The sequence below is a fragment of the Neolamprologus multifasciatus genome, chromosome 15, assembly GCF_963576455.1.
Source record: "Neolamprologus multifasciatus chromosome 15, fNeoMul1.2, whole genome shotgun sequence".
NCBI classification, from domain to species: domain Eukaryota; kingdom Metazoa; phylum Chordata; class Actinopteri; order Cichliformes; family Cichlidae; genus Neolamprologus; species Neolamprologus multifasciatus.
Genome location: NC_140453.1, coordinates 27453108 through 27478636, shown reverse-complemented (window position 1 = coordinate 27478636; position 25529 = coordinate 27453108). Strand labels below are relative to the sequence as shown.

Below are 25529 nucleotides of genomic sequence, written 5' to 3'. Positions count from 1 at the left end.
CCAACAACTGCACGTATGAATTGCCTTCAAGAGCCACCACTGTAAGATGGACAAAGATTCTCATCTTCATACAAGTTGTGTAAGCCAAAGTCGTGGAGGCTTTGGGGCTGACCAACACAGTTGCACTCACCAGAGACTATTGGATTTCTCTAAGTAAACATAGGGGTAACAGTGCATTATTTTTCACCAGAGTGGGAACTTCAGTCGAATGCTGTGACTGTTATGAAAACGGAGGAGAAGCACTTTGCTGACACGTGCGCTAAGCACTTTATGCCGGTGGCTAGACAGTGGGGAATCGAACAACAGCAAATTGCAAATTTTCATAAGAAAGACTCACTTACACAGTAAGTGTAAGTGACTGTAAGTTAACAAGACGGAACAGAACCCTGGAAATGATCAAGTGTGTTCTAAGAGATCAAGAACCACTGAAGAGATGCACTGGCACTACATGCAACCAATGTCACAATGCCATCAACAACAACTGAAGAAGCTGGAGACTGCTGGAACACTGCAGGTAATTTATTAATATTTCCTCTTACCACTTTTGACATAGGAACGTTTGTGTGTGTGTGTGTGTGTGTAAAATATTTTAACCTTATGTGAGTGAATGTAACAAATTCTTAATGAAGTGTATTTCTCTATGGAGGGAGGGGAGAAGTTTGTTCCCTGCTCAGTGGTGTTGCCAGCTTTGTGTCACCAGTTGCGAGTGATGGAGGTCTCTGAGGAGGATCCAGCTTACATGGTTAAGTTCAAGGGGACCTTCAAAGCAGAAATGGAGAAGCGCAAGGAAAAAGCTAACATCATGTGGCTCAGGGCAGCACTGGATCCTAGGTTTAAGGATCTTAAGTGTCTGAGCAGACCTGACAGGGCTGAGGTGTGGCGCTTGATCAGTGCGTTGCTGAGTGAGAGGCAGAGGCCTGCGCAGCTTGAACAACCAGTAACATATGAGCCATCTAAGAAAAGATCAGCTCTCATGCTTGCCTCAGAGTCTTCATCTGATGAAGAAGAGGCCTGTATTGAGAAATGTGTGGAGTGATACAGGGCAGAGCCAACTGTTGACATAGAGGACTGTCCCCAGAAATGGTGGCCCATGCATGAAGGGGCACACAGTGAGATGGCATACCTTGCATGCAAGTACTTGGCAATACCTGCCACATCCATACCATGTGAGGGGTTATGGGTGGGTGTAGTTTCCTGCGTTGGGGTCAGGTGGGTCACACTTTCTGGGCATGTTGTTTAAAAGAAGCGAGCTGTCCTGTCATGTGAAAATGTCAAAATGCTTGTCTGTTTGAGCAACTGGTTAAGGGCAAAGAAACAAAAGTAATAGGGACAACCCATGCACTGTATGTTTTTAGTTCTTTCTTCCCTTTCTCCTTTGTGGTGTTTCCATGTTCATGTTTTGTTAGGAAAACTGAAAAAGGAAGAAGCTTGCGTTGTTCAGCTTCTGCTAAATGCAACTGGAGAGCAACAGGTACAGCCAAACTGTTTTAGTCAAAGACACTGTAAGTATTAAGGTATAGCCTAACTGCATTTTATAGGCTTATGTATTACACTCCCCACAGTTACATATGCATTTTATTTATTGTATTTTTATTTTTAATGTGTACTGTGTCTCCCTGTTTTGATCCCACCTAGATGGAAATATGTTTTGTGAGCCTTAACTGTCTAATGGTAAATTAAACAGTTACATTGTGTGGGAGTGTATGCTTAAGTTTCCTTTCAGCATATTTTTGAGCATTCAGTACATTTGAGGTTTTTCTAAAGAATATTTTGGACTTTTGATTGTTTTGAATTGTTGCAATAAAAATAAACATATTTGCATAAAGCAAGTATATTTGTTCACTCCCATACTGTTAAGGGTATTAGAAACATGAAAAGTATCTAAGTATTCTAAGTTCCTTTAGAACAATTCTTTTAAAAATCCGTGATTATTTTGGGATGAATCTTGAGTTGATAAGTATGCGATTAATCGCGACTAAATATTTTCATCGACTGACAGCCCTAATATATACACTTTAAGCAGTCTGTTGCCTCCTTCCCAGGGCAAAGGGCAACATCTCCTGGGTCTAGGGGTAGATTGCCCCTCTGGGTGTGATGGCACCTGGAACTGAGGGTATAGAGTATGTTTGGGGAGTGTGTGTACAAAGTTAATTTCTGTTTGTCTCAATGGTGGGCGAGTGTTGAGCATTGGTATATGTGTGCATGAGGGCAGGAATGCATGTTTGTGTCTGTGTGTGCCTGTTTGTCTGTGTCTTAGACTTCACCTCTCGGTGAAGGTCGGGTCTTACGGTGTGTTCACACCGAACGCGATAGACGCGAACAGAGCGTCAGGTTTACATGTAAAGTCAATGGAAAAGCGCGATGACATGCGACTGCGGGTCCCGCGAAAATTCGGAAGCAGATTTGCGTTGCCAAAACGCCAAAACACGTGAAACGCGCATCAGTGTAGCGCGTCTGGTGCGTTTGACTCACGAAAAAAACCACGCGCATGAGTTTTTGTGTATTTTGTGCATACGCGCGTTTCGCGTCTACCGCTCGAGTTGAGGGACGGGTCCCGGGACAGTCCATCGGCGGTGGAGCTGGCCATCCAGGTGTGCCTGAAGAGGCCACACCAATCTCCAACGGAGCATTTCCTTCTCAGCCTTGTTCCTGCTCTGGAGAGCAGCTGGGTCCTTTTTATTCCTGTCTCTCTGTAAATATTTATATTTTATATATTTATGTTTAATGTTTTTCTGTTTGAGAATTTTAATATTATTTCAAATAATTTTTTATAATGACTAATGTCTCAGTTCTACTACACAGCAAATGTTGGCACACGACTTGACACATGTAGAATTTATTTCATATTATACTAATGACAAAATATACTAATACAGTGGGATGCAGAGGTTTGGGCAACATTGTTAATAGCCATTATTTTCCTGTATAAATCGTTGGTTGTTACAATAAAAAATGTCAGTTAAATATATCATACAGGAGACACACACAGTGATACTTGAGAAGTGAAAAGAAGTTTACTGGAATTACAAAAAGTGTGCAATAATTGTTTAAACAAAATCAAGCAGGTGCATAAATTTGGGCACCACAAAAAAAGAAATGGAATAAATATTTAGCGTATATCAATGTGTGTGTCTCCTATATGATATATGGGGTGCCTTTGTCTGGACATGCTTCCCATCCAGAGCTCCACAGCAGAGAGGGAAGTTCCAGCGCTCCTGGAATCCCTCTGTGATGGACCGCCAGTCTCCAGGTGAAGGCACAAGTCGTCCACTAGACAGTCCCAGATGGCGGTCGCTACCTGGGGGGTGATCTGGCACACCGTGGACACACCGACTCTGAAACTGAACGCGATGGTCCTGAAGGAGTCCCCGGTGACAAGGAACCTGGACAAAATTGTTCAAAATTAGTATTATGTGTACTGCAGTTACAAAATACATTATTCAAATGCCTTTTGTGATGTCAGATTTAAATTACAAAACATAAATCTTACATAAAACATTTTGTAATTATAAGGATAATTACATAATATATATTAGATATAATATTAAACAGTCAGTTGTGTTTTGTTTTAACTTTAACATATCATAATTTGATTGGTAGCAACTTTTACCCCTACAGTGAGCCAATCACTCATAATTCCTAAACATGTCAATCAGGTAGGAATGAAGTAAGACATTAATAGAAATAAAGAGTTGTATGTTGACATGTAGCCCTTTCCTTGCTTATATCATTGTTAAAATTTTTGAAAAATTAATCTATGATAAGATTAATTGATAATTGATAATTCTATCAAGATAGAATATGCTAGATAGAGCCATATAACTAAAGATGAACCAAACGGTTCACAGTTTTATCTAACTCTCAGTCTTAAGAAAGGTTGGTGACCCCTGTTATAGAGTCTGACAGCTGCGGGGATTATATACAAATATTCAACTATACCAGAATTAAACCAGGTCTAAATAAATAAAAAAAAGGAGTGAGTATCACAACAAAGATTAACCCACAGTGGTCCTCATACCAGTTTGATATCAGCAAACACCGAGAGCATACACTGATATGACACCACAGCCATGCTATCATTGCAAACACTGATAACAGCATAAATTGAATTAAATCGGGACTTGATGAGACCTTTCGAGTATCACTAAAAATATTATAAACAGTCGTCTCCATACCACAGTTTGCTTTCAGTAAACACCGACAGCATTCATTGATAGCATAGCACATCCATGTTAGCAGTGTATAAACGGATAGTTTAGCATATATTAGCACAGGTATCAATAAAGGACTACCGTATTAAACACTTTTACTAACCTCAGGCAGATGGACAGGCGCTCTGCAGGTGGGATTGAGCGCCTGTAGTTAGTGTCTAGGTGGGCGATGCTTGGACCAACGCGGGACAGCAGGTCCTCAAACTGGGTGAGGGAAAGACGGCGATATCGTTGAAATCGGCCGTCATCCAGGCGCAGCTCCTGGAGCAAGTGGTGAAACTCACTAAACTGCTCACGCGTCTGGAGGACCTGATGAACCCAGGTACGGCGAGGATGTCCTTAACGCCGCTGCTCTGCTCTCCACAGTAAATAGAGAAGGGAGACTCTCTCTTCAAACGCTAGCTCGACAGCTGCCATCTAGCAAAGATACCGGTCTGGCACAACTTCCTCCCACATTCCTCCCACATTTCCGGCTCACGCGCGTCAAAATATGCATTTTTGAGGCGCGATGGATTTTTCTTGGACATGCGTTGAGGTGCGAATGTGCACGTGTCAAATTAGGGGCGTTTGGGGCGTTTTCGCTCGCGTCTATCGCGTTCGGTGTGAACACACCGTTAGACTTCACCTCTCTGGGAACATCTCAGGCCCTTCCAGGTGTGGAGGGCCTATCTTCTCCCGCTACACTCCCTGCCGGTGGCTGATGCCCTCAGCCATCGGTGCATTGGTGTTTCTCGATGTTCGGGGCTGGGGACTCAGGTATGCACTGACTCACTTGTGGTGGTTGCTTGGCAGAGGCCTGGCACCCATGGCTCGGTCGAGCCCCTTCCGGAGATTTGGGTGCCCTCGGACCTCTGGGTCCGGGGCTCAGACTGCTCTGCCGCAGCTGGCTGCTGGCAGAGCCTGCAGGCACATCACCGCAGTCCTCTGTAGCTTCTGTACCGTGGGTGCTGGGTGAACCCCCATCTGGGGCTTTCCTCAGTTCTTTGTAGAGATATGGCGCGGCTGCTTGTGGTCCTCCTTGGGCTCTCGTGCTCTGGGGAGCCTCTAGATGTCTGGGGCCCGGATCTCCTCTGTGCTTGCTTCATCAGATAGTTACATGGAGAAACCTTTTGAATACAAGCATTCTCGTGCTCACAGGCGTGCACAGACACACACTATATCTTCCTTGGCTGCTGCCTCAAAGCATACCATGCATTGTCAGGCTTGTGTCCTGCTCAAGAACATTCAATATTTATTATTTACTTTTACTTATACTTATCTAGGTTGTTGCTGTGGTCTCCCTACTGTGTTGTTCTCCTTCTGCTTGTTTTTCTTTCTTCCAGTAGGTGATTCAGTGGACTTTTTAATGTCTTTTCTCACTCCCCCTTTCCCTCTGTTTTTCTTTACCCTGTTTTTCATTAACTTCTCTTGTCTACGTCTTTCCCTTTCCTATCCTCCAGTCAAGTCTGTTCCATTTGTAATAACTTAAAAGTTAAACAAAAAATAAATAAATAAAAAACAATAACAAAGATGAATCAAGTGGACCAATAATGATCTACTTGGAAAATTTTTCCAAAAATGAAAGTTTGTCATTTTTCTTGGCCTTCAGGCATTAATTGCGATTGCTACAGTGCCGAACAGGACCGGCAAAAAAAAAAAAAGAAGAAGAAAGAAAAGAAAACCCACAAGCAGAGCTGACAGGGGCAGATGGCGAGCCACACACACCGGCACAATTGTCCCGCCAAGCACAGCAGCAAAGCTCCAACAGAACGACCGAAAAAGAAATGTATCAAGGTGCTGCCTGACTGAGACTGTGGTGGGACATTTAGAGAGCTGTGCATAAATGAATGCTGCAAAACTAAATGAACTGAAGTAATACTGTAAACAAGCGTGGACCAAACTTTCTCCTCAGTGATGTGAGAGAATAAGAAAGTCACACAGCAAATCATCACTCAAACTTATTGGTCGTGAATGACTGGACTCAGTTTCTCACACTTCTTTTTTTACCATGACCTTAGAAATTATTACAACTTCGCGTGTGTAGTATTAGTAGTAGAAGTATCAGTACCATGGATGATCTCGAGCTGCTGCACGTGGTTCAGGTTGTCGAGCGCTGACATCAGAGGGTCGTCTTCCTGTCGTCTCTGCTCACTGTTCTTTCCTTTGTTTTCGTAGGCGAGGACTGTGTCTGACTCGTCCAACAGGAAGGACAGACCAGCTTCAAGCAGGCGCAGCTAAGAACACAGGTCGGTCCGCCAGGCGAGTAAAAAAAAAAAAAAAAGATCTCTTCAGTAAAATCTCATTATATATCAATCAGAGCATGCTCAGACACACTAAACACAGACACAGTACCTGGCACATTCTGCAGGAGCAGAGTTTGGAACGCCACGGTGAAGGCCAGAACACAGCTCCTGATTGGACTCTTTTCTGACCAATTACCTGCAGCTCCTTCAGTCTGCATCTCGGCTCCACTTCCTCATGGCTCCGCTTGCAACTGGGCTCAATGGCATCATCAACCTGCCAGATTTTGGATTATTGATTAATCAACCCTGATCAGTGAGTGTGATGCAAACTGCTGTGACCCCCTCACCTCTTCTTCTTTGATGGGAATGGTGGGCTCTTTTGCCGTTTCCTCCTTCACCTCCGCTGCTCCCCCCGGTACTAAAACAGGAAGTGCATCACACACACAAACATAGACACACAGGAAGTGCACAACATGTATATAACAGTATGTTTGTGCCAGGTTAGTACTGTAAGATAACAGGACACTTTACCTGCTAGGTGCGAAGCGTAGGTCCAGAGAAACGAGTGCGTTTTCATACAGGACTCGCAGATCATCTCCTGAAGCTCCACACAGTCTGGAACCACACAGCCCAGGTGCTGCAACAATATACAGGTACAAGAGTCAGGAGATCTTGATGCATTCTCAATCATCCAGGAAAGTAAATCTCCAAAAGTTGATTCTGTTCATCTGGACGTAGCGTTTTGTGTGAGAAACGTTTTGTCACTCATCCAAGTGACTTCTTCAGTCTCAGCTGACTGCAGTTTTCCCCAATCTTATAAACAATGCATTTGCATAATGACTGAAACCAGCCCACTGAAAGAACAATGGGCTGGGAGGTCAGTTCCTTACTCTGTTTGTGTCGGGGGGACCTGATCCTTGGGGTGGACCAATTTTTGTTTTGGGGTTTAAAGGCCACAGAGACCCGGTGTTTAGAAAAAATGCGTCTCAACTGTGACACATATGGGATCACTACAGGTTTTCGCTTGGGCAGCAGTTGTCCTTCTCTCCTGGATCGGCTGGAGCTTTCTTTAGGTGCCTTTCCAGCTTTGACAAAAGTCCAGCTGGGATAACCACATTTACTCAGGGCCTTCTTGATGTGCTGTTCTTCTGCCTCCCTGGCCGCTGTGTCAGTGGGGATGGTGTTCGCTCTGTGTTGTAGCGTCCTAATGACACCCAGTTTGTGCTCCAGTGGATGATGAGAGTCAAACCTTAAATACTGATCCGTATGTGTAGCTTTACAGTACACGTCAGCTTTTAGATGTCCCATATTACTGATGGAAATCTCACAGTCTAAGAAGGCTAACCTGCCACTTTTCATATCCTCCCTGGTGAATTTTGGTGTCGGTCCACCGAGTTGATGTGATCCGTGAATTGTGGTACGTCCTGAGATTTGATTTTCACCCAGGTGTCATCCACATATCTGAACCAATGGCTTGGTGGTGTTCCAGGGTAGGATAGCAAAGCCCTCTTTTCCACTTCTTCCATGTACAAATTGGCCACGATGGGTGAAACTGGAGAGCCCAAGGCACACCCATGTTTCTGCCTGTAGAATTGACCGTTGTATGTGAAGTAGGTGGAATGAAGACACAGTTCCAAAAGCAAACACACTTGGTCGATGCTGAGAGTGGTCCTGTTGCTGAGGTTGGTGTCATCCTGTAATCTCTTATGGACTACCTCCAATGCTTCCGTGACTGGGATGCAAGTGAAGAGAGATGTAACGTTGTACGAGACCATGGTTTCATCTGCCTCCATAATTGGTCCACCCCAAGGATCGGGTCCCTCGACACAAACAGAGTAACATAGTGTACGCTGTTAAGTGCCAGGAGGATTGCCAGGATTTATACATCAGGGAAACCAAACAACCTCTGGCGAAGCGGATGGCACAACAGCTACCTCGTCAGGCCAGGACTCTGCAGTCTATTTACACCTACAGGCCAGTGGACACTCTTTCAAGGATGAGGATGTACACATCTTGGACAGGGAGGAACGCTGGCTTGAGTGCGGAGTCAAGGAGGCCATTTACGTGAAAAGGGAAAGACCATCTCTGAATCGAGGAGGGGGCCTAAGGGTACATCTTTCGCCATCTTACAATGCTGTGATTGCAGCCTGTGGCGGGGCGTGGCCTGCGGTGCCGTGCAGAGGAGGCGGGCGCACCTGTACGGCATCCGCAATCACGCCCCGCCAAATTAAATATCGTACTGGGTCCTGTGGTGGTTGTTGTGGTGATAATGTTGAGCGGGCAGCGGGAGAGCTGCAGCTCTGTGAACATTGTGAACAGCAACCGTGAGAGTCAATAAAGTATGCTGCAAAGCATGAATTTGCACCCGGGTCTGCCGTGGTTGTTTACACAGCCATTCCCCAGCTCTCTGTGAATGGTACTCATGGCCATTGATCAGTGGTCTTTGATCAGTGGGTTTTGGTCAGCTGTTGATCAATGGTCATGAGAATTTGCATAATTAAGATTAAGGAACTGACCTCCCAGCCCATTGTTCCTTCAGTGGGCTGGTTTCAGTTATTATGCAAATGTACTGTTTATAAGATTGGGGAAAACTGCAGTCAGCTGAAACTGAAGAAGTCACTTGGATGAGTGACAAAACGTTTCTCACACAAAACGCTACATCTAGATGAACAGAATCAACTTTTGGAGAAGAGTCAGGAGAGGCACACCAGACAAGTGCAGGAACAGGTAAACTGATGACTCACCCGGCCGTGCAGCCAGTCCTCACACACCACACACTGAATCATCTCATCCTCCACCTGCAGACACAAACAGCTTAAGTAAAGTGAAACCAGCACAGGAGAAGGAGCTAAAACCATCAGGTGAGACATTAACAGAAGTAGTTGAGTTATTTACAAGCATACCTGCCAGCGCAGGGAACTATTCCGAGAAGCAGGTTTAGCTAACATATCCGAGTTTGTTAATCCCAAGATAAGAGAAACTGATTTTTTGTTCCAGACAAAGCATCGACGTTAACTCTGAGTCAGTTACCGTGATAACAGTGAACTAAACCCACTCGCTAGCAGGTTTTCTTCAACAAACTCTGAGTTCCAACTCCTCCCTTCTTGCTGCACCTAAAACCAGCTGACTGACACTATGACTCATTTCCTTACATATAGTAAAAGCTGTCAAAGTGCAAAAAGAAGTTAACTTACGTTAACTTCACGTTTTTCGTTCACGTTCTTGCAAAATCTGTAACCACATTTGTGTACTAAAGATGAACATTAACAGATTTATTATCAGCTCAGAATAAAATCTATAGCCTCCACCTTGACTTTGTGGATAGTAATGCTGTCAGAATGCCAGTTCCTTTGCAATGTAAATATTTATGGTATGTTACACACTGATCAATGACCAATTGTTTGTCTTATTATAATCAATCATACTGATGGAAAAAATGTGTCACATTTGGATCTTGCAGATAACATGAATATTTGAGTGAAGTTGAGGCTGAAATGATTTTAAGACTCTGAAACTAAACCAAATGTGTTTTAAGTAACATTTTAAATGTAGACTGCAGAGAGTCTGATTGTAATCTGATTACGCTTTACGTTGAAATGTGTTCACTGATTGCGGTTCAGTCATTTAATATCAGACAGCATTAGTGAGGGTGTGTTGTCTTCTAAATCAGGCTGAGCGGGTCAACCCAGACACACATCAATCTGAACGTATCAAACGGATCACATTTTAGATTCAGTCCCAGACTGGCTCCGGTCATTTCCCAGCTCATCCCACCTGGATTCATCCTATTTTGCATTTATGAGCCATATTGCTGAATACTACCCTGAAATATCCAAAATACGTAAAAGTTAAAACATTTCTAATATGTTTGCCTTTAAGATGAAAATGTGTCATCTATCAGTAAAGATTGATATGAGATCAATGTTCGGCTTTAATGTTCCTAGTGTAAGCAATTGGAATTTGAAGAGGTTTTTTTTAAAGTATGTTTATTGAGAATTTTTGATATAAGGGGGAAAAAAAAGACACAAAAGACACACACACAAAAAAACAACAACAACAACAACAACAGACAACACAATAGCAAGGGCAAAAACACAAATAAGGCAAAAGATTACACTGCAACGACAAAAATACTACTTCAACACTGGCAATAAACAGAAATAAAATGCTAAGGTGGTAGGCTGAATTATTGCCGATCGATCAAACAGGACTTTGTTTTAATACATGATCTAAAAATGGCTTCCACACATTAAAGAAATTACTAAGTTTGTCTGCTAATGTGTACCTAATTCTCTCCATATGCAGTAGAGCAGTCAGTTCTGTCAGCCACATTTTGAATTGAGGCACAATATCCGACTTCCAGAGAGTCAAGATAATTTTCTTAGCAATTACCATTCCGAACAAAACTGTAGTTTGTGCAGCAGAGCTGAGGTGTAAAAGGGAAGAGGAAGATCCAAACAATGCAGTTATTGGGTCCAGCTCTAATGTGCAATTATAGATATCAGCAAAACATTTAAAAATGTCCAACCAATAGTTATGCAATTTGGGGTCCAAAATAAATGAGTGAGAGTGAGCCTTCTCCAAGTTTACAACGATCACATGTCGGACTAATAGGAGGAAAAATCCTGTGAAGTTTAGTTTTTGAATAATGAAGTCTGTGAAGCACTTTGAATTGAATTAACTGATGCCTTGCATTTATAGAGCAAGAATGGATCCTACACAGACTCCTCTCCCACACCTCATCTCCAATTTGCAAACTAAGCTCCTCCTGCCATGCCATCTTCAAAAAGTCAGACTTAAAATTTAAATACTCTGAAAAAGCTTTCACAAAACCAGAAACCAACTTTTTAGAATCCAGGGAACTCAGAAGGAGTGTAAAAATTGACCCCTCTTCCGGAAGAGATGGAAAATTAAGGATACTCTGACGAACATAATTTCTTATCTGTAAGTAATGAAAAAAATGTGACGCAGGGAGAGAGAACTTGTTCTGCAACTGAGTTAATGATGCAAACAAGTCTTTGAGAGTAACAATACCTTTCTGTGTCCAGACCTCAAAAGAGGCATCTAAACATGAGGGTGGAAATGTATGATTACAATATATTGGAGTATGGATCGAAGTGTCTGGTAGAGCACAACCTTTTTTGATCTGACTAAAGATTTTAACGCAGTTCGAAACTATAAAATTATTGCCCTTGGTTTGCGGATTAGAGGACGAAAAATGAAAAATGAAGAGCAGGGAGGAAACTATTCTCAACCCCACCACTCTCTGTGACCACCCAGGGGTGGGGTATTGGCAGACATGACCTTTTTGTACCCTTCCTGCCTAGCAAGAGTTCTAGCATTTGCAGCCCAATAATAAAACTGAAACAGTGGCAGACCAAATCCACCCTTAAGTTTAGACTTACAGAGATAAACTTTTGATATCCTGTCAGTTTTCCAAACAAATGGTAATACTACTGAGTCGATCACTTTAAAAAATTGCTTATTCAAAAAAACAGGTAAGTTTAAAAACAAATATAGAAATTTAGGAAGGGAAACCATTTTGATTACATTAATGCGACCTACCATGGAAATAGGAAGAGCCCTTCATTTTCAACTTGTTCAAGATAATTCAACTTAAAGATCAATTTAGGATCCTTAGGCAAAATAACACCCAAGTATTTCAATCTGTCTGTAATTTTAAAAGGCAAAATTTTCAAAAAAAATCAACATCCAAGTTTGCAGTTAAAGCCACAAACTCACTCTTCTGCCAATTAATTGTATAACCCAGACCTTCCCAAAGTGTGGGGCCCGCCCCCACTGTTTTAGCTGTTTGGTGGTTGTCGAAATTTTGTGAGGTTTCACCTGAGATTCTGGCATTTCGGGCAAAATAAATTTATATAAAAAAATGGATTCAGGATTTTAATGAATGGATATCACGTTATCCAAGCCAGAATCGATTTTAATCGATATATCGATTACCAAAACCCACCCCTAGTCTGCAGTGCCGCTGCATGGGAGTCGGACGCACCTGAGCGGCACCCGCAATCACGCCTCGCCGCCTTAAAGTCTGTGCTCTCTTTGCTGTTGCGTTGTCGGGCTGTGAGCTGAAAAGCTACAGCCGGCTGTATGTGTACAGCAACCGTGTGTGAAAAGTGGTCAATAAAGAGATGCTGAAAAGCATGTTCATGGAAACATCGTCGGGTCTGCCGTGATATGTTTACAATGGAACTTCTGCTCCTGAACCGCACAGTGAAGTCACTTTCATCTTTACGCAGGACTGTAAGCTGTCATCTGTGAGGCGTGAGCAGTATTTGCTTTTAACATGGTTCGCGGTGGAGCTGCTGACATAATGTGGATCCAAAGATCCATAATTGGCCTATCTGGGGCTGAAAGTCTCAGTAAATGCACGGCGTTTCGGCGGGTACACCGGCTTCCGCGAGTGTGACGCTTATTTTGAGTGACGAAATTTTAGTGAAAATTTTCATATCCAAATTCAACAAAGCAATAGGTCGATAAGAGGAACATTCTGTTTCATCCTTTCCTTCTTTCAATAACAAAGAAATATTAGCTTTATATAGCGTACGGGGAAATGCTTGAGTATGGAAAGAATGCTTAAACATTCTTAATAAAAGCGGGGCCACCTTTTCAGAGTATTTTTTATACAATTCAATGCCAAACCCATCTGAGCCTGGGGACTTTCCATGGGGGAATGACTTAATAGCTTTCGAAACTTCTTCAATAGTAATATCCGAGTTTAAAGCCTCTCGTGCAGCGTCATTCATTTTCGGGAGATCCAGCTTCCCTAACCAATCAGAAATATTGCCCCAAGATTTCGACATAATCTTCATAATATTCTCTAAATTGCTCATTAATAGCTTTAGGGCTGATTAAAATTTCGCCTGATCTTAACTTAATTGTGTATAGCCCTACTGGCCTGTAGGCCTCTCAGCTGCTGAGAAAGAAGCCTATGGGGCTTATCTCCAAACTCAAAATGCTTCTGTCTGATCCTAAATAGCTGATCTGTTACTTGACTAGATAAAATTGTGTTATACTCAGACTTCCTTTTAATGATGTCTTGAAACAAAGAGGGACAAGAGGAGGCCTTGTGGTCCTGTTCTAACTGTGTTAATTCAGTTTCTATTTCTAACAGGCGTTTCCGGTGTTCTTTTTTTTAACGAAGATTCAAAAGAAATAATTTCTCCTTGCATTACCAGTTTAAAGGTTTCCCATAAAATCGAATCAGAAACGTCTTGATTATCATTAGTTTCCAAGAATTCTGATATTTTCGTTGTCATAAATTGGCAAAAGGATGTCACAGACAGGAGTGACGGGTGAAAACGCCAGTTACCCTGTTGTTTCGTACCACAGAAGTCCAGGACTAAAGAGGTTGGAGAGTGATCCGAGATCAAGATGTGATAAGTTGAGCATACAACGTTAGACATCAATTTAGAATCAAGCAAAAAATAATCTATTCTGGAGTACGATTTGTGCACTTGTGAAAAATAAGAGTAATCTCTACCAGTAGGGTTACACAGTCTCCAAACATCAACTAGGTTAGTAGAACTCAACATATTATTCAGAACAGTCGAAGCGTTAAACAACTGGGAGGTTTGAGTAGATCTATCCAAGTGTTTATCAAGTACAGAATTAAAATCGCCTCCTAAAATTACATGAGTATCAGCGAGACTAGGTAATAAATAAAATATTTGTCGAAAGAAAGCTGGGCTATCAAAATTAGGACCATATAAATTCAATAAAGTAACATGGGTTGCATGAATATGGCCCGTCACCAGAACAAATCGACCATTCTGATCACTAACCGTGGACTCATGTCTAAATGGGACTGTTCTACGGATCAATATAGGCACTTGGGCTAATCAGATTTTTCAGTCGACATTCTCCAGAATGTCGACTGAAAAATCTGATTAGCCCAGGAGCACCTGAACAACCTCTCTTTAGTCAGTTTCATTTGCGTTTGAAGAATTTTTAAAGCATTTTTATCTAATAATGGCAGAAATAATGTAACTCTTTATTAGCGTTACTATTATTGTTGGAATTACTGAAATAATGAAATGGGCATAAACAGACTTGAGGGCAGATCCACTCTGTAGTCTATTGCCATGGGTAACTAATCTCACAGGTACATCAGTGATCTGTCACATTACAGTTTAATTATTTGATTTAAAACCAGATGTAAAGTTAGGATTCACGCTCATCTAATAAAACCTCAAAATGTTAAGGTCAAATTAATGAACAAGGACATTATAATAAAATTATATATTTTATAAACAAACTTTGTTCCACTGATATGATGACAGAGTTGCCCAAACTGATTAAAATGACCCTTTTTTCCCCCATCCTGTTTTTATAAATAAATATGAGTCAGCACTGACACATGTTCACATTCCTTTGTCTGCTGGATTGAAATTGCAGCTCTGCTCTCTATTTATCCTTTACCATAGTGAATCATTTGAGGGATTCATTGATGATGGCTGTTTCTACTCACACACATGCGTAACTCAAGAGTCGGCATAGCCAGTTGTTAATTGACTCTGATCAAGTTCTGAAAATGAAACTCGGAATGTATTTTTAAACTCAGAGTTTGCTGAACCTGCTTCCTGGAACAGGCCCAGATCAGTAAAGTATTGATTTGTTTTACTCTCTGAGGATGGGTTAAGGTTTTGTGAAGAAGGACATCATCAGGGTGAAGTTTATCACCAGACATTATTCTCTCATTCTCCACCGAGGCACTTCCTTCTTCTTTATGTCATTAACAGTCTTTATTTCTAAATGACTCAAAAAGGCCTTTAAAACCGACTGCGCTGAGAAAAAAAAAATGACAAAAATTATTTTTTGGATTTGAATTTCTCACGTGACACATGTACACACTTAAGGTGTTGCGTTTTTTGGAAAAGTTCTCCCTTTAAAAGAATGGACTATGAAAGAAATGAAGTGGACATGAAGCATGGTTTATCTGAATTTCAGGAGCAGACAGCAACACTTCTAGTTTGATCCAGCTATAATAGCAGTGGTTTCCAAATGGTCCGATTGGTCAGACCCATTTATTTACGTAAAAAAAAGGGGGTAAAAAAAAAAAAGGGGGGGTAAAAAATAAAAAGTACGAGTCCAAACAATATTTTCAACAAGCGAAATATTCACATGGATTTGCGTTTGGTGTGCAAAAGCCTTAGGTCACTGAAACATGCTCATACTGGGTTATAGATCTGTGTATGAGGGTCAGTAGTGGTCTGATTTCTCAGGTGAGAGAGGTTACCTGATCCTCTGGGTCTGGGTACGGTCGGCCGCAGGTGCAGTAAACTCCAAAGAAATTCTGACTGTATTTATTCAGACTGTTTACCTCATCTTTGTCCTGGAACACACACACACACACACAGAATCAGACACGCTCCCAACCAAGTGATCAGCATCAGTTATCATGGTGATCTGTCAGGTAAACACAAATGTCTGTGCTCTGAGGTACCTCCTGCTAGTGACTCAGGTCAACAAAGACTCACCGGATGGAGTTTACACTGCAGCTCCGAGAACTTCCCGTTTCCACAGTCACAGCGGAAGTTCCTGCACCAGAATAAGAGACAGTTGTATTGACCACGTCACCGTGTGTACTGATAACTGCAGAAACTGACCAGTAGTTTCTGGTCTGTGACTAACTTATCAATAAAAGCATTGATCACCTCTTAGTGTACAGTTCAAAGAGGTCATGACCTTCGTGACATTTGTAGGAGCACGCCAAACAGATGCCGGCCGCCTCGCTGCCCTTTGGCGTGCAGGTGTTACAGGCATACAGAGCTTGCCGCTTCACATAGCCCTGAGAGAGAGAGAGAGAGAGAGAGAGACACACACACACACACACACACACACAAAAAAAAAAAAAAACAGTGTTTGTGTTAGGGCTGCTCAATTAATCGAATTTTAATCTCGATTACGATCTGGGCTTTCAACGATCATTAAAAATGACTGAGCCGATTATTAGCCCCTCCCTCGTGCTTTACTCTCGCACTGCTCCATGTGGCAAATCGAGCGCACCTCTCTGCATTTCGAACACGTGTCACAACAATTAAGAGGACCCGAGGGAAGCTCGGAAAGCTAAGCAGAAGTTATTTGGAGAGGAGAGTGACTGCCGTTGGTTGAAAAGAGAGGTAAAAAAAAACTTCAGTGGTGTGGAAACATTATGGGTTCGCGAAGTCAGACGTGGATCAAGTAGACATAGTGTGTAAACTTTGCTACGGTGTCGTAGCTGCACCACAGAGCAACACTGCAAAGTTCACTAAACATAGATGTTTACATTTTTCATTTATTTTTTATATTGCAAACATTTGCACTGTTATCAGTATTTGCACACTATTTTATATTATTTTTTAACAATATTTAAAGTCATTATTCAATACATTGTTATTGTTAAATAAATATCGTCAAATAATCGAGATCTCAATTTCAGTGAAAATAATCGTGATTATCATTTTTGCCATAATCGAGCAGCCCTAGTTTGTGTTTCCTGTTTCCAAGGTAACACCTGATCATCAGTCTGATCACACTTTGTAACCTTGATCAATGAACAGCAACACTACGTGTCCACTAATCACTACTCTCTGAGTTACGAGACAGGGCCTGTAAATATCAGGACGTAGCGTCCAGATGAACAGAATCAACTTTTGGAGATTTACTTACCTGGATGATTGAGAATGCATCAAACCTTTACCCTCAAACCCATAATCAGCAGTAGATGATAGACTGACCCTATCATCGATCATTTTTAAAAGAGAGATTTATTTATTTATTTGCCCATGAGTAAGTTTGCTAATAATATTGGTTGAAGCTAAGAGAAGCAGTTAACTGAAAAGTAATGGCTGTTTTTAACAGCACCCTCTTCCAGCTGCGCCCAAATGCAGCAATTCATTTACTGAAACTCATAACAGAAAGAAAGAAAGGCAAGTAGCCTATGTTCAGAAAGAAGCCCCAAACACTTTATTTACATTTAAAAAAAAAAAAAAAAACCCACAGTGATGGGGAGGGAAACAAGGAGAAACTATAACCATGTTTACAGGTTATTTAATAGTCGAGGCGTCGTTTGAAGCTTGGTAATATCCTAAAAGACGCAGGAATAAGTAGTAGGATTTAAGAGTGTAATAACGGACAGAAGATGGCAGCAGTCCATCTACAAGGATGCCAGCTGCCATTAAACGCCAAAGAAGAAGAAGAAGCAGCAGTCTTCGGTATCGTATGTCCAAACTCCGGTATTTGTGTCCAAATTCAGGGGCCACATCCTTCGGAGGTGGCACTTATAGAGATTGACAGACCACGTGACTTTTGCGCATTGCATGCCGGGAACTCGTGGCAAAACAATCCAAGTACCGCATCAAATGCAAGCATTTGCAGCACCGCAAAACGTTCATTCTCCCGTTCCAATACATTCTTGCTTTTTCTTTGGCCCCCAAAAAGGTATGTACAAAACGAAGGAGAACAATGCCGGTCCGTACAAAGACAGACTTGATGAAAAGTCAAAGAAAAGATACGAGGAAAAAATCAAAGGAGTGAAAGGGTTAGACCCTTATGAGCACACAGAGGGACAAAAGACGCTGGCGTGCTGCCCAACTTTCACCACGCTCATATTTATAATTATACAGTTCTTGGAGTGAGTGCATACACTCATGAAGTTTTTAGTAACTTCAGGTCACTGCAACAAGCCCAGGTACAGTTTACCGAAGGATGGGTACAGGACCTTGAAATGCACCGTGTAGAACGAAAGACCATCGTACGTATCATAAGTTTACCAGTCTCACAAATCGTCTTCATAAATACACATTTGTTAACAGTTTATTAATAGGACCTTTGAGCCCAACGGTAATTAATTAGTAGTGGAAATAATTTCTGGTATACGTTACAGAAATGTAGCAGTGACAATAATATTGTATGCTGTAATCGTACTGGGCAATTAGTGGTACAAATCAACTGTTTTATCCTGTAAATAAAAGTATATATTTTTGTCAATGTACCATGGTAATAACAGAAGCAAAACGCAATATTCTGTCAGGACAATTCACTATTTATGCACAATAAACAAAGGAGCATAGTGCGACAATTTCTGTTCAGCGACAGACTTGCTTGTAACCTATATCACCAATTATATTATGAAAAATGACGTATTAACTACAACAGAAGACTGACCTTTGTGGAAATGCTTGGAGCAGACTAACCTGTGAGCTGGAGTGTTCTGGGACGTTGTATTTGGTCTTCGAATGGCTGCAATCCAGGCCATCTTTGTTACTTCGGAAACATGACTTGAACAATTTCTCTTCAACGACGTAATCCGATAACAACCCATCTCTTTACCCGTCGGCTTCCCGTGGCTGTCATGCGACCGGCTATTGCAGTTAATAATACAACAGCTTCTTGCCATTTTTTGTGTTTCTTTTTATCGCTATGTAACTGATTTCAATTGAAAGCCTGCGTGCGCTAGTACCTCTTGCCACGAGTTCCCAGAATCCTTTGCGGTTTTACCCCTGAATGATGTCACATTTTCAATCTCTATAGGCCGATTACATTACAGCGACGCGACGAAGGCTGTCCAAATTCAAAGACTCCTCCAAATGAGGCCCCCCTTTCGCTAGATTTGAAGGATGGGTTGGGTGTGTCCTTCGTGGCCCAATCTATTCCAGAATCCATAGCGCGGCCCAGCCACTTAGTTTTAATATTAGTCTTTCTGGCTCACAAAATAAACTTTTAAGTTATTTTCAGGTGAGAATTTTGGTGTGTAAACTTAAAATATCTGGTTGATTTATCAGGACATCACTTATTTGCAAAAGTGCTCCGACATTTTCGGAGACATCTGTTACCCACCAGCTCGATAGTTAGTCAGGAGATTCAAGGCTCACTAGAGCCGGCGAGAACAGCAAACTCCCGGCACATTGTTTTCAAACCCCCACGGTCTTTTGCTACTCAGGCTAAACACGATATACAAGTCACTCAGATAACTTTAAAATGTTATTGTTTAGCTTTTTTCAGTGCTTTATTTGTTCCTATTTGTTCATTTGGCTAAGATTAAAGTTATAGTTTTCACACAGCTGAATAAACGTCAAACAGAAAACTGATTAAACAGAAATGTGAGATGGTAGAGAATTTACTACAGTGTCCAGTTATATTTTAGATAGCAAGGAGCAGAAGGCTGAGTTTATTAAACTCCACCAAGGCAATCTACAAATATCATTAAAAGTTTGATAAACTACTATCTTGTCATTATTTTTGGTTAGCACATACCTTACACACTTCAAGCTGTAAGCTAATTATATTTATATAAGAACAGATGCATGTTGGTGCAACAAGATGTACATTTTACGTCCAATGGATGCATGATCTGATTAGTCGACTAATAGCGAAAATAATCAGTGACTAGTCGATTATCAAAATAATCATTTGTGGCAGCCCTACCGTGAATGATTATATTGCACCACCCAGCAAAAAGTCTCCGCAAATATATCACCTATTTGCACTGAAGATTGTCGGCTGGAAAATTTTTACATATGCCCAACCTTAGTGGGGATGTTTTGCCAGACGTTTTACTCACCTGAGGATAGGAGCAGTGGTCAGAGTCACTTCCTGCCAGCACAGCTGAAGCTTCTTCCTCTAGCTCCTCGTCTTCCTCCAGAACATCAACCAGAGACACCGTCTGTTCCTCACACATCCTCCTCTGCTCAGGTACACAAATAGGTCACCATGGTGAGGGGCAGAGCAGTAAGAATTACTGGCTAGACACAGATCAATATACAGTTGCTGACACAACAACAGTGATTACCTGTTCCTGATCAGATGGAGCTGTGACAGTAGCAAATCCTAGAATAGTTTATATCCAATAAAAACTACAACTGCACAAGCAGAAATGCAGCAACAACATTGGCCACATACAGAGTTGACATCATAGGTATGCAGACACTCACCTCAGAGACCAAATCAAGTCAAGTAATTTACAAATGTAAACAGAATACAATTTCACTGTCTGCCTGGAGATTTTTGTCTGAATTAATCATTTGCTCATAGGCGGTCTTTTAACCGATGAGGTTTCTCTTTATCACCCTCCGTCCTGCTATATCGATGATTGATTAGAACAGCAAGCCAGTCTTATAGTCGACCTTAATCTTACAGAGAATGTGATGATTTTATGCATAATTAAAGTCAGTAATATATCCACAAACACAACAAGCTGAAAGTCAGTAAATGCTGCTTGGTTTGCAGGCCTGAATGTCACGGCACAAGCAGGATTCACTGCACTGTTAATGTTAGCTATGTTATATTGCTGCCTCTGTTCGGTAGTGATGTGCGATACCACTGATTTCCTTTCTGATCCGATACCAAGTAAAATCCAGGCTGGTATCGATGATACTGATCCGATACCGATACTCCGTACAAAAACTTAATGTTTCATTGTATTTCATAATACAATATAGAATTGTATTATGTAATTGTAATAATAAAATAATAATATAGCTTCACAATGATTACAGGACATCAGACTACTTGTTCTTATTGCTTAATGATGCAGAATAATCATATAGAAATAAAAAAAAACCTGAAGTTGTGTGCTATTTGAGCATGTTGCCTGCAGCACTAAAGGACTCCGTGAGAGACGTCTGTCTCGCCCTAGCAGCACCTGTCCCTCTCCTCCTCTTCAGTTCGCCTCAACATAAACTCATCATATTCTGTGATATGATTTACTCTGAGGTGTTTGACCAGGGTTAGTGGTGTTGCCACAACACCTCACTGTCTTGCCACATGTATCGCAAACCACGTCTTGGCTGTTTGTGGAGGTAAATATGTCCACACATGACTTTGTTTACGCTCAGCCATTGTTGTAAGTGCGCACGCCAGGTGCAGTGTTGCCAACTTAGTGACTTTGTCACTATATTTAGTTTGAGTTTTCAGAGCCCCTTAGCAAATTTTTTTCTAAAAAGCGACTAGCGACAAATCAGGTGACTTTTTCTGGTGTTATTGGAGACTTATTTATGATAACTTTTTGACGTGAAAGCGCGTATCGCTCTTCTCAACAAACAGCGGGTGCTGCTGTGGGCAACTCGCCCGTGCCAAAGCACTCACGGGCAGAAAACAGTCCTCCTCCAGCTGCTATCAGGGCAGGAGATGTTCCCACCTATGCGTCCAAACTGCAAATGAATCGCGTATGAGTGAAGCCTCTGCTCCCGCACTGACTGTAACGCAATCAGTTCTTCTTTTACTGTTATGTTGTTTTGTGGATCACAAGGTTTAAAACTACTTAAACACACACACAGTAACTCCACCAGAGTGCCTATTTCGGGTCAATTTTGCCGGTCCAAGCGCAGATAAAGGAATAAGGTTGGAATTGTGACATTAAAAAAAAAAATCGCTAAAAAATAATAATAATAATTTGTAGTTCGAAATAAATTCTAAATGCATTTAGGACGGTTTTTTTTTTACTCAATTTATGTCTCTTCTTTTTTCTCCTACAACGTGGGTTACAATGATATTAGCATGACCAATTATGCAAATTACGCGATGACGTCGTTTAGCGACTTCTAGAGACTTTTAGCATAGCCAATAGCGATTTTCCTTACTGAGGAGTTGGAAACACTGGCCAGGGGCTGCGACACATTTATACAGCCGTATTTCGCATATGACTATGAAAGGCGTAAGAGGAAGTAGTTTATTCCAATTTAGACGATCCGAATGATATAGTTTCTTACCACTGTGTTCCTGCTAATGAAAAACTACAAATTTACCCCAAAGCACTAAAATATCGATATTTTAATATGAGAATCGATTCTAGAACATAAATTACTGGGATCGGAAGAATCGATATTTCAATGTCGATCCGCGCACCACTAGTACGTAGTCAGCGAAGTGCGCGTACTACGAAGCGTACGGTCGCTGGATTGGGATACAGCTATAGTCAGGTTCAACGAACTCAGATTTTTAGCTGAGCCTGAGCAGTGGTTCCTGCCATCGAAGTGTAAACAACCAAACAAAAAACAAACAGCTGTGACGTCAAGCTCAACAAACACGCACAAGTTCAGAGCCGCAACAAGGAGCTGTTACCGGGGACAATCAATAAGCATGTTAACCGTTAGCGTCAGTTAGCATCAGCCAGCATCCTGGGTAAATACGAACGGGCAGCGTGCTTAATGCTAAGGCTGCTCGCTCTGAGAACTAAAACACTCACCGATCTAGGGTCCGATTGCTCCGCTTGACTGTGAACTAGTCGATGACGCACCAGTAATAAATAATCAAGTCCGATGTTCTGATGTGTGTCATCGAGCTGCTAGCTACCATTAACCAATGACAACTTCCGGTTCACTTCTTCAGCTCGTATTTGGCGGGACATTGAGGTGAGACGTCACCGGAACAAAAACACAAATAAAATTAGTAAACAGGTCAGTTCCACTGAGTCTGAATATTAATAAAGTTTATAATAATTACCTGATAAATAAAATAAAAAATAAGCTAAGCGCTGTGTCGCGTTCACGTGTTTCAACGAATGTCCTCCTACAACTGATTAAAGCGCAGCTTTCATTCCAAACATGACTCATCAGCAAAGTTTGACCCCTGAAACTTTAAAGCCCGTTATTGCAATCTATTACTCAGTTCCGGTGTGTAGATCAGAGTTACACATGACCAGGATTTTTTGATAAATAAATCATAAAGCGAACCTGAAGGTAGTAGATGGTCCGCGATGACGTCATCGAGGAAGATGGCGTCGCTGCGGACAGAGCTGAGGCTCAGAGATGGGCAGAGGCAGACGGTCAGCGTGCAGGTAGAAACACACCTTAGCTCGTTGATACGCGGAATCTCCGAGCTGAACCAGGACCTGTCGCAGCTGCTCAGCGAGCTTGTTGAGCGTGAAAAAGTATGCGCACAAGGTGAGCTACAAAAAACTACCTGTGAGCAGGCGTAGCAGAAAGATAGCTAGATGTGCTGAACGAGCTTCTAGGCCTCTGCTTTATTACCTGCTAAACAAATCTAGCAGAGGGTATCAAAGGCACTGAGCCTGACTCGGAGTGATGCTGTGAATACTTAGAGCAGGGGTGGGGAACTCCAGGCTTCAAGTCCCTGTGAAGCGGGAGTAATGAAATACATGTACCGGCGTTACATGCTAACATATATTTAACATACAAAATATGAGTAACTGTATTCCGTTACAGTTGCCGTTTAAATAGGTGGTAATCAGAATACAGTTACTTTGTTGGAATAAATGGAATACACGGCGGTCATTTCCTGTTTCATATGTTAGGCTATCCCCTCTCTATGCTTTCTCCAATTTCGGTGATTAACGTGGTCGGGCGTAAGTTTAGCTTAGTTGGGTGAGCATGTAGTAGTGGTGGGTAGAACTTTGTGCCACCAGAAACTGAATTTGAATAAGTTAAATTCGAATTTGAATTGCTCAGATTGAATCTGAATTGTAACTTGAATAAATGCTTTTTAAAACTAAATTTGAATTAGCCTAATTTGAAATTTAATATATTGGTTTGAAAATGATTGTCACTAAATTGAAATTGAATTTTATATTTAGAAAATGAATTCATTTGCTTTGAAACTGTATTTTATCCTTTAAAAATGTAGCTCTCAAGTAATTTCAGTTTCACTTCTCGCCATTCAGTTTCATTTTTAAAATTCAATTTTAGTTCCAAAATTCAGTTTTTTGGGACTTACATCCGGTTCCGGTGTTGTTTTAGGAAAAAAAGAAGTCATATGTCATTTTGACTGACGCGCAGATAATCTTTTAGGTTAGTAATAAATGTATTACATGTATAAGAACAAGCGTCATGTTAACAAATAATAACAAACATACAGTAACTTTTATGCTTATTGTAGCTGTCAGCTAAAAACGCTAATTTAGCGTAGTATGCCCTGGGTTCAGCTTTGACAAACAAATATGATTCCAAAGTTGTCGTTTTGTACCCTCTCACAGCCCTGTATGCTTGCAGAGACCACTACAGTAGGGAAACATGCAAATGAATGTCCAAACCATCGCATTTCAGGGCTCGCAAAATTTCTAAATCCCTGGTAGCCCTCCGGGCAGGTACTCTTTAGTTTTTGGTAGCCCAAAATAAATTTAAGTAGCCAGAATAAAAAAGATTATTTTTATTGTATAATATTGTAAAGGAAACAAAACATCAATCAAAAAATTGTTAAAACACAAATTACAACAACTGTATAAACATTACAATCAACTCAAATATCTGATTCTAATTGAACAGATATTTCAGTGTTTCAGGGTGTAGAGAGGTATGATGTGTTTTCTTCACTCGGTTCATGCAAGAAAATCCTCTCTCACAGATGGCTGTTGATGGACTAAGTGTCAGCATTAATTTCACCAGCAACAAGATATGAGAGAGGTGTTCTGGATTCTCAGAGAGGAGATCTCTGTACAAGCAATCTACTTTGCTACCCCGGTGTTCTGCAAGCCACATTTTTAGATCCATCTGCTCTTGTGGAATTTTCTCTTTCTGTTCTGCATCTAGAAAACAGGCAAAATGTGTGACAAGATAATCCACCTCTTCATCCCCATAATTCGCCAACTCTTTTCTGGGGTAGGAAAGAGTGGAAGGGTCAAAAACCTTGAAACTAGAGAGAGGTTTTTTCCACGCAGATTTTTAAATCTGTTGTCCATGTACTTGACTGTGTTGTCAATAATCTTCTGAATCTCTGCACCAAAGGTGTCTCTGTCTGCGCCCTCACCTCTTCTAGTAGGTTGCTGACTTTTTGTTAGCTGAGTTCCACAGTAGCAAATGCTACCATCCTGGTTCGCTGTGAACTTTGTGTCCAAGGGTTTCTGATATTCTCCTGGTTTTGTTTTCAGTCTGAGTAAGCGTGATGTGGTGCTCTCAACTAACTGATTTGTTCGTGTGATGTTTAGGGTTTTTTGTTGTTGTTTTTTTAAGGTTTTCATGCTGAGAATCAGTATAGCACTTGGATAAGATGGTACTGTAGTCCAACATGAAATGCAGGAAGTGAACAAATTTCTCAGTCTTCATCTTCTGCACCATCCCCTTAGCCTTGGCTGCATCCTCGGCTTTGACATCACTTCCTTCTGCCATGTTCTCCATATGAACAACAGTGGGAGTGTAATTTTTTT

At 41.4% G+C, this 25529-nt stretch overlaps 3 protein-coding genes and 1 pseudogene across 5 annotated transcripts in view; 2 read left to right on the top strand and 2 right to left on the bottom strand.

Annotated features, from left to right (window-relative positions):
• Positions 1–23216, bottom strand: part of ubr7 (ubiquitin protein ligase E3 component n-recognin 7) — a 29780-nt gene extending 6564 nt beyond the window's left edge. Inside the window, exons 1-10 of one of the 3 annotated variants that reach the window (XM_085133955.1) lie at positions 23104–23216; positions 19995–20117; positions 16108–16241; positions 15931–15991; positions 15690–15785; positions 9178–9231; positions 6965–7070; positions 6781–6851; positions 6543–6707; positions 6259–6424 (exon numbers count right to left, since the gene is read on the bottom strand). In XM_085133955.1, coding sequence (XP_084990081.1) covers positions 6259–6424; positions 6543–6707; positions 6781–6851; positions 6965–7070; positions 9178–9231; positions 15690–15785; positions 15931–15991; positions 16108–16241; positions 19995–20117; positions 23104–23136 — 1009 coding nt within the window. In that variant the 5' untranslated portion in view covers positions 23137–23216. Of the gene's footprint in view, positions 1–6258; positions 6425–6542; positions 6708–6780; positions 6852–6964; positions 7071–9177; positions 9232–15689; positions 15786–15930; positions 15992–16107; positions 16242–19994; positions 20118–22616; positions 22767–23103 lie in introns of those variants that run through there. The other 2 variants (XM_085133958.1, XM_085133956.1) reach the window with 2 other exon arrangements.
• On the top strand, positions 372–2534 carry LOC146502315 (uncharacterized; annotated as a pseudogene).
• Positions 23102–25529, top strand: part of LOC146502311 (uncharacterized) — a 16019-nt gene continuing 13591 nt past the window's right edge. Inside the window, exon 1 of the mRNA XM_085133965.1 lies at positions 23102–23313. Within this exon, the coding sequence (XP_084990091.1) occupies positions 23127–23313 (187 nt within the window). The 5' untranslated portion in view covers positions 23102–23126. The remainder of the gene's footprint in view (positions 23314–25529) is intronic.
• The window catches only part of LOC146502313 (uncharacterized), a 2192-nt gene continuing 444 nt past the window's right edge, over positions 23782–25529 (bottom strand). Inside the window, exon 2 of the mRNA XM_085133269.1 lies at positions 23782–25045. Within this exon, the coding sequence (XP_084989395.1) occupies positions 24640–25045 (406 nt within the window). The 3' untranslated portion in view covers positions 23782–24639. The remainder of the gene's footprint in view (positions 25046–25529) is intronic.